This window comes from Cibotium barometz, chromosome 12, assembly GCF_041138505.1.
Source record: "Cibotium barometz isolate CiBa-2024 chromosome 12, ASM4113850v1, whole genome shotgun sequence".
Taxonomy (NCBI): Eukaryota; Viridiplantae; Streptophyta; class Polypodiopsida; order Cyatheales; family Cibotiaceae; genus Cibotium; species Cibotium barometz.
The window spans coordinates 20,330,975-20,340,069 of record NC_141057.1 but is presented as its reverse complement, the minus strand read 5'-3'; the positions used below and the strand labels follow the sequence as shown (position 1 = coordinate 20,340,069).

At 43.5% G+C, this 9,095-nt stretch overlaps 1 protein-coding gene across 4 annotated transcripts; it reads left to right on the top strand.

Moving 5' to 3' along the window:
- The first annotated feature begins 1,471 nt into the window (after positions 1–1,471).
- Positions 1,472–8,890, top strand: LOC147633157 (putative HVA22-like protein g). 4 transcript variants are annotated; one of them, XM_086806191.1, is made up of 6 exons: positions 1,472–1,635; positions 2,122–2,220; positions 3,918–3,974; positions 4,086–4,149; positions 6,529–6,741; positions 8,204–8,890. In XM_086806191.1, exons 1-6 carry the CDS (start codon positions 1,604–1,606, stop codon positions 8,588–8,590), a joined length of 852 nt encoding a protein of 283 aa, XP_086662317.1. In that variant the 5' UTR covers positions 1,472–1,603; the 3' UTR covers positions 8,591–8,890. The 4 variants fall into 4 exon arrangements, with proteins under 4 accessions (XP_086662317.1, XP_086662316.1, XP_086662315.1 ...); XM_086806190.1 differs by having other exon boundaries at positions 1,474–1,635; positions 6,529–6,756; XM_086806189.1 differs by having other exon boundaries at positions 1,475–1,635; positions 8,186–8,890.
- The last annotated feature ends 205 nt before the right edge of the window (positions 8,891–9,095 follow it).

Genomic DNA, 9,095 nt, shown 5'->3' with positions numbered 1-9,095 from the left:
TCATTGAGTCATAAAATAGTCTAGCACATCTCGTGGCAAAAAATCACTCGCACAGTAGAACAAGAGGTGTCCCCTTCACCCTCTTCTTGCTATGGAAGATCTTTCCAGCTCAGGCTTGTAACTACTAGAAAGAACCCTCGCCCCACCTCATGGTGGGTTATCCAACGAAGGCGGTTACCCCGATTTCTAGAGTCGGTTACCCCGGGTGGGGAGTACCCAATTGTCCTAGACCAATCATTAAACAGATCACATCGGAATGGTTGCCTCAAGAGAAAACGTCTATTGGTTAGTAAAGAAAACAATTTAAAAACAGATCTCCATACTTATCACAATCTTTTATTTCCATTGTCATTTGTAGTAATCCATGTAACCAAAAATTACATACATAAGATCCTACATTTACCTCTCTAATATATGACTCGATGTATTAGACAATCTACTTAACCACATTTGCAAATTTACTATTTAGGGTTAGGCACTTACATGGCAAGGAGTAGATTGACCAAAACTTACAGTCAATCAGAGGATGGTCATGGCGGCCACTTTCTCTCTGGGGTTAATTGTGGTCAAGTGTTCCAAGGTGCCTGATTTCCATTACTAACCACTTTGGCCTCATTTTCAAATTGCTTGTATCATTCATATCGTCATCTCATACTCCGTCCACCTAATTGAAATAGTGCACGTAGGCTACTATTGGAGCCACCACCAAAAGATCACTACCATCCATTATTCATTGATCACTCACTACCATCCATAATAAGGGAAGAAGCACCAGCCCCATTTGAGCCACCCCATTAAAGATCACCACTCTAATGGCCTATGAAGGTACCAATACATCCAACGTTTATCTCCTTCATCCCCTTCAGTAGCATCTCTCGCTTCCCATCTCCATGCTTGGTCTCTCATCTCCATGATTTCACTCTTATAAGCAGAAAGCAATCTTCCCCATGACTTGACACAATAGAAGACAACAGAATACACAAGGGATTTGCAGCTTAGGGATCCTTCATGGACTTTGGCATGGGCCTCCCTGCTAATGGCCTCACCTCTCTCCCTTACAATGCTTTGTTAATCTGAATTGAATCCAACAAAGGGGGGTGGCCGACTGGATGCACACAGAAGCGAGTGAGCAAGAGTGAGGGTGGTGAGGGAGTGGGAGGGAGTGGGAGAGAGGGTGGTGAGGGAGTGAGGGGCGTATTGCCGAGTTATACAAAGAAAAGCCAACTTTGGCACAGTTAGCTTGGCCAAGCTATCGCACAGAAGTTTTTACACCGTGTGAAGGCGGTCTAAGATGAAAGTTAGTGAACACGATTAAAAAATACATAAACGATAAACCCAAAAGAAAAGTGGAGGGGCTTTGAGTGCAAGGTACCCTTCCAACCGTTTAGAGCGGCGACCGGTTATAGGCGGTGATTGTTTGGGCGCGAGGGCGGGATTCCCGGCGTAGCCGGTCGTCAGTTAAACGTTGCGCCTCATTAATCTCGAGCTGAACTCAATTTTAGACGGAGGCAGCATCGTTTAGTGTTAAACTCCCAGCAGTTGTTTCGGAACTCCGTTATAGCTAGGGTTTTCAGAGGTCTTCTCCAGCAAAAAGCAAGCAAGTATGATGGGTTCCTTCATCACCAGAGCAATCATGTAAGCTATTTTTTTTCGTGTTCTCTGTGCTGTAATGTTTCATCCTTGGGAGATCATCAAGCATGGTTTTATTCGGCCTTCCTGTTCTGTGATTTCTTCTGCACTGCTAACCATAAAAAAACAGGCCTTTGGTTTTTCTGTTCCGTGTGATCTCTTGCACTGTCTGTTTTATCTTAAAGGCTGGTCCGGAATGCATTTCTTTGCACGGTTCGCCTTCTAGCATCATAAATTGCACTCTATTCAAGCGATTTCCGTAACGAGTTGTAGGATTTCCACACCATCTGAGTATGGCCTTTTTATTCTCACATTTTCTTGAATGGTGTCCGGGTATGCATCACACCAGCTTTAGGGTTTCTACACATTCCAAGTATGGCCTGCTTGCTTTCGCATGTTTCCAGAATGGTGTCCAGGTATGGCATCACACAAGTGTTAGGGTTTCCGCTCCATCTGAGTATGGCCTTTTTTTTTGTTTTCCCATGTTTCTAGAATGGTGTCCGGGTATGTTTATCCGGCTTACGAGTGCTTCAAGAGTGTGGAAAAGATCCGGCCTGATGTCGAGCAACTGCAGTTTTGGTGCCAGTACTGGTAAGTTGGCATGTTTGGGCCATGCTTGCAATCCCTAAATAAAATATGCCATGTTTGTTTGTTTGTTTGTTTGTTTTTTTCCTGCAGAGAGAGCAAATTTCAATATCACTTAATTTGTAAACTTGCACTTGCATATTTTCAAAACTTACAAAGGTGCATTCCTGTGTTCTCATCTCTATGTAAGCAGATAAGTTTTCCTGGTTACTATCACGTTGAATGCGGTTGAGCAGAGTCATTTTTCCTCCCTCATGCATCAGCAGGCAGCCATATTGACATGTACTATGTGAAAGCCATGTTACACATAATGAATTCATACACATAATGAATTCTTGCCTTGATAGCCACGACCTTTGCATTTGCTACTGGATGCATGTGACAATAATCTTTCAGAGCTGTTGGCTGCTACTCGCCCCAGTTTTGAAGGTTGTGTGATTGTGTATGTGGTACTGGAGTCATGGGAAACTCCTTGAAATGGAGCCTCCAGGTCGTCCCGGGGGAGGGGGGGGGGTTCGTAACTGAAAAGGCATGTTTCTCCGTTTCCCTTCCTCTGTTTGGCCAATTCCCCAACAACACTGCCTTGTCCCCTTGACACCCTAGATTTGGGAAGAGGAAATGCCCCAAAATGGGAAGTCTCTAGGCCATTTTGGGGGTACTTAAGTCTGAAATGTGTTTCAGCTGTTTCTAGTTTTTAATTCCAAAACTGTGCCATTTCTTCCTTTGCATCCCAGATTTTTAGTCTGGTTTAGGTCAAGTAACTGGATTCATGTTTTCTTTCTTTCCTCCCATTTCTGTCGTCTCATCTCTTTTCCTTTCATCTTGCACTTTATTTCCTCTCCTCCTTTTTCCTTCTCTCTCCTCCTTTTTGCGTGCATCATCCTTTCTGGCATCGGGTTTCCTGTGTCAGCCTCTCAAAGTTTCTGTTTCTGCTGTCCTTGTTTCATCTCCTCCTTTTTCCTTCTCTCTCGTCCTTTTTGCATGCATCATCCTTTCTGGCATTGGGTTTCCTGTGTCAACCTGCTCAAAGTTTCTGTCTCTATTTTCCTTGTTTCAGCTGTTTCTAGTTTTTAATTCCAAAACTGTGCCATTTCTCCCTTTGCATCCTAGATTTTTAGTCTGGTTTAGGTCAAGTAACTGGATTTATGCTTCTTTCTTTCCTCCCAGTTCTTTCCTCTCATCTCTTTTCCTTTCATCTTGCACTGTATTTCCTCTCGTCCTTTTTCCTTCTCTCTCGTCCTTTTTGCGTGCATCATCCTTTCTGGCATTGGGTTTCCTGTGTCAAACTCTTCAAAGTTTCTGTTTCTGCTTTCCTTGTTTCCCATAGCTGTGTGTGGTATGCTAGATGGCATTGGTGGGTTTGAAATATTTTGCGAGTGAAGAGAAGTTGGTGCTGCCGAGAGTATACATGCCTTTGTGAGTGTCCTTGCTACTATTAGCTTGGGTGATTAAGAGGCTATTTTTTCTAGAGAGCTTTATCTCGCCTGCACATTTCTTTGGTTTGGTGTTTACCCTAAAGCTTGCCCATGGGATCATCTTTTTCTCCTCCTCCCCACCACCATCTCTCTATTTGTGTATTTCACTTAGGTGTGTCATATCTTTTTGTGCAAGTGAACTTGTTCCCATCTTATACTTTTCTCTATTTCCTTGTTGATACACCTTATTTGGGGGTTGTGACTTTACTTGTGAATTCCATGTTTCAGGATAATAATTGCAGTACTTACAATGCTGGAAAGGCTTGGAGATACCTTCATATCATGGTAACTTTCTCATTCAACTTCAGAGATTGAGCTACTTTTTGTCTTGTTGTTTTTGTTCTCATGGCTTTTCCTTTTTATCGAGGAGTAAAGTCAACTATGTGAATTTAACAGGTTACCAATGTACAATGAAGCCAAGCTTGCGTTTATTATCTACTTGTGGTATCCAAAGACTAAGGTATGCCATTTTTTTCTTACTACATCATCAAAAGACGAGCTCATTTTTGGCTTGGGTGCGCCCGCGCGCGGGGGGGTTGGGGGGGGGGAGGAGATGTAGTGGTAAGTTCGAACCTGGACAGCAATGCACTATGCTTGTGCACACGCATACATAGATACGTATGCATGCATGCATGTATGTACACAGTATGTATCTCTCTCTCTCAAAAAAGACACGTTCATTCTTTAACTAATGTATGCCATTTGCAAATGAAGAATTGCCAAAGAGACCTACAGAAGTCACACCGGTGTACCTTGGCAATTGATGATAGGAGCAACAGCAAGGACACTAGCTCAAGAGAAACCTAGGACTAGGAAAGTACCAGTGAGGATGGAGCCCTGTATGGAAGACGAGTTATTTGAGATCTGTGCTCCAGCTCCAACTAATGTATGCCATTTGCAAATGAAGAATTGCTAAAGAGACCTACAGAAGTCACACCGGTGTACCTTGGCAATTGATGATAGGAGCAACAGCAAGGACACTAGCTCAAGAGAAACCTAGGACTAGGAAAGTACCAGTGAGGATGGAGCCCTGTATGGAAGACGAGTTATTTGAGATCTGTGCTCCAGCTCCCCCCCTCACCTACACAAAGAAGTAATGTTGAGAGGCTAAGAGACCTCATCACAGGATCTCCTTTAGAGTATTTTCAGCCCCTAGTGCCCAACACCCCTCACTCGGATGGTTGGGAGAATCTCCCACCAGAGCAACCTATCCATGGAGTCGGTCCAAATGTGCCAGGATCAAGTGATAGAGCGCAATTCCGTTAGGGACAAGAGCAAGACCTCCCTTAACCATAGGAGACAGTGCTGTTTTCATCAAGAGCCTTTGGCTTTGCAAGCTCAGGAGCTGGAACTTCAGAATTGTTTGGAACAAGAGCAGGGGGAACCGTTGGAGCTTCAAGCTTCACACCTTGGTTCTTGGTACAAACAGTGCTGGGAGGATTCAATTCAAAACAGGCATTAGAGCAGGGAGGAGCCTCAGGCTTTACGTCATTGCTTTTTAGCAGAGGCTCCTCAAGTGGTTTTTCCCTAGGGGCAAACCCAGGAACCACTGGACCACCGGGAATAGGCTCTGGAACAGGGCACACCCCAGGGGGAGGCTGTCATCCTTACTATGATGCAACCATTCATGGCTGCTTAGCACGGCACCACAAAAAGATGCGACAAAAAAAGGTGATGCTGCGCATCCGGAGTAACAGCCGTAAGGTTCAGCAGCAGAGATTGCTGGTCGAGCAGGCCAGGAGAAAAAATTGGGATGTGAAGTCCCCTATAAATAGCCGTAGTCCCTTCTCACTTCAGTCGTGACTTCCAGGCATGGAGTAGGTCCATAGGCATTAGCAAGAGCATCCAAGAGCAGCAGAGATTGCTGGTCGAGCAGGCCAGGAGAAAAAGTTGGGATGTGAAGTCCCCTATAAATAGCCATAGTCCCTTCTCACTTCAGTCGTGACTTCCAGGCACGGAGTAGGTCCACAGGCATTAGCAAGAGCATCCAAGAGGCATCAAGCAGCAAGGCAACAGCACTTCCACTCCCGCATAGGACAAAGGCATGAGTCTCACTACAGCCAATTGCTAGACCAAGGGTATATCGGAGAGTTCCAAGTAGATAGGCCGTTTTTAGCTCGTTGGAGTAGGAAGATTGGCTATTGGTCAATCTGGATCCATATCACAGGTCTGAGTCATCGAGGAAATGAAGGAGACGTCATAAGGTCAAAGTTAATGATCTGTACATCTCAATAAAGCAAATACACTGGGTTTTTAGCTCGTTGGAGTAGGAAGATCGGCTATTGGTCAATCTGGATCCATATCACAGGTCTGAGTCATTGAGGAAATGAAGGAGATGTCATAAGGTCAAAGTTAATGATCTGTATTGTATACATCTCAATAAAGCAAATACATTGGGTTTTCAGTGTATCCCTCTTTCTTGTCTCTTGCTTTATCAAGGTAATGCGCCAAAGTAAATGCAAAATTACCTCAATAATCTAGGTAGAGGGCTTCGGCGTGTGACACTTGATGATGGGATTAAAGAACACGTGTCAAATAATATGGAATCCCATTATGCACCTTTGGCATGGCTGTATGTGCATATATTTTTTTCTTATTTCAACTAAAGAGTGCTCAATGGAAGCTTCCTGGATTCTTACTTTCTTGAGTACATGGTTTTTGCTAGATTTTTTAGCTATTTCTACTCAGAATTACGAGTAGCTATTTGTCACTGTTGACTCTCTACCAGGGCATGCTTGTGTATGAATCCATGACTACGAGCTTCTTGTAAGTTTGTTCCGATTCATCTGAATTTTCTTCTACCTGGTGTAATGGGTATCCTTTTTTATTGCTCACTCAGGGAACCACTTATGTGTACTCAACTTTTCTGAAGCCATTTGTGGCAAATCATGAGCGGGAGATTGACCAACATCTAAATGAGTTGAGGACGAGAGCAGGTGATTTGGCATTCCGTTACTGGCAAAGGGGTTCTGTGTATGCTCAGTCCAGATTCATGGAAGTTCTTCAGTATGTTGCATCACAGTCACCTTCTTCAACACCACCACAAGGCTCGGTGAGACCGCAAAAAGTTAGTGACTTGTATTCTTACTGTTTTAATGAGATGTGATATTGGTTATATTAGTTGTATCTGTGGGAAATCTAGACCATAGGTTTTTATATCATAAAGCTTGGGAAAACTGCCTGTCTGCTGCAATACTATGTTTATAGATCAGATTTATGTGCTAAGATCAGGCACTAGGATATCTCAAGGAAGTTGAACCTGTCAATCGATTACCATGGCATTCTCATGTCTAATGTGAGGGCTCACATTATTAGCCTTTCTCTCACTACAACATGGGTGCCCAGTCATCTTGTCTAGTTGCTGCCCACCTGACCAGTTTACAGGCCAAGCACAAGGAATTTTGGGCTCTATCTTCAGGCGGGACCTCCCATGCTTCTATAGAGATCATTACATTATTCTGAATTTCTGCGTGCAATTTAGATATTTATACAGAAAGTTGTGTCAGGGCAGTCTGCAGACTTGAGTCAGACAGAAACTATCTCTAACACCTTCTATTAGGGCACAGTCTAGACTCTAGCTGCATTTTAACTCGATTGCACTTACTGTTTGCAAAGTGGTCTTGACCTGCAACAAATCTCTTCTAAAGAAAACACTAATTTTAATTGCATCATGAATGGATAGGCTAAATTCAAAGGATGGCTGCAGAGGTCGACAGATTGACTTTGGAATGCACTAACATTGTGGCCGTGGGTCTAGCGTAAAATGGTTAAGAAGCTCTGCAGCAGCCTAAATGGAATCAAATGCTGGCTTTGGAGATTGTTGTTTTGAAACGGGAAAAAGTATTAATGTTATGGACTTGTTTAGCTTGAGTAGTATTTCTGGCCACTTGCACACAACAGTGTTGATGAGAGAAAGAATCATATTAATACTTGCAGAAGGCCAAAATGACCCATTAGTTGAGATGAAGACTAATTTTAGATTTATTAATTGGTTAGATCTCTAACTTTCTGACCGTGGTATCGTTCTACTTAAGTTGCATTGGACTTATTCCTCTACGATCCGTTCTTTGTGTCTTTAATTTTGTCTTACTGATATAGAACCTCAATCTTGTCGAATTTGGTAGCTCGGCGGCATCACGTAGTTGTTCATCTAAGTATTCCTCCTCATCTCTATCCATGTACCATTCATTGCAAAGTTTGCCAGGTGGATTTGCAGGGCCTTAGATTGCGTCGGTTCATTTTTATTGATTTTTGGTTGTGACTCTCTCTCTCAATGAGTGGTCTACTCACCTGCTTGAAGAAATCAACCACCTCTGAGAAGAGAACACGAGGGACGGCTTCGTGAACTAGAGAAGATCGTCATGCGACCTAGAAAACAAATCAAGCCCAACAATTGGGACCCCACAGAAAGAAAGATTGTTGCAGTGGTCAAGGAAGATTTGAGAGAGAGAGAGAGAGAGCGAGAGAGGTTATAATTTTTGCATGTTTGTAATCAGAACATTTCTCAATCCCAGCCGCAGCCAGCTTCCTTTGGCTATCAGCCACCGCCACCAGTTTATCAGGAGCCATCCTATGGCTATCAGCAGCCACCACCTCCAGTCTATCAGGAGCCACCACCTCCAGTCTATCAGGAGCCACATTCAGGCTATCAAGCCAAGCCTCCATCAAATGCAGATTACCAGCCATCTGCACCTGTCTTGCCCATGGGCTATGAGCCACGACCTCCATCACCAGCACGTTACCCACAACAGCCAACAGTTTTGCGCCAGCAATCTTACCAGTTGAATGAGGAAGACTTTGAAATAATGGACACAAGTGAGCTTGCAACTGTGTCAGAGCCAGTTGTGAATGCTCCTGTTCAAAGGACAAGAAGCAGGCAAAGGTCTCGGAAGCAGCATTGAGGAGGAAAGCTTATGGTAAACTGAACGCAGAAAATTTGCTTGCTTCCTGCTAACAAACACATTCTGTCTCGTGTAAAGAAAAGTGGAACTGCCACTAGCACAGACAATCCTTGCAAAGTTCTTTGTTGAAGACTTGGTGGGACTGTTGTTGAATGGTCTGTTTAGTCTGCTGTTCATGAATCCATGAATACTGTAATGCTTCAGGGTGGGTGTTCACAGGACTACCTTGAGATCTGTTCCAGTCAGGGCAGTTTTTTTTGTGTAAAGAGTGGAGAAGCAAATATCAAATCAATTATGTTATATATTCTGTGTTCACAGGACTACCTTGAGATCTGTTCCAGTCAGGGCAGTTTTTTTTTTGTGTAAAGATTGGACAAGCAAATATCAACTCAATTATCTTATATATTCTCTGTTTTAAAAAAGTGGCTACTTGCACTCTAAAAAAGAGGGGAGGTGGTTAGTGGCATTAAGTTTTCCTGGCTACGCAAAAACCTTCCGCAAGTCC

What these genes read in the sequence shown, in the direction of transcription:
- LOC147633157 (XM_086806188.1), top strand. Translation starts at nt 1,604, where the DNA reads ATGATGGGTTCCTTCATCACCAGAGCAATCAT. An exon ending in TGTGGTATCCAAAGACTAAG is followed by an intron (nt 4,150 to 6,528) that starts GTATGCCATTTT and finishes TTGCTCACTCAG; the next exon opens with GGAACCACTTATGTGTACTC. An exon ending in GCTCGGTGAGACCGCAAAAA is followed by an intron (nt 6,757 to 8,185) that starts GTTAGTGACTTG and finishes GTTTGTAATCAG; the next exon opens with AACATTTCTCAATCCCAGCC.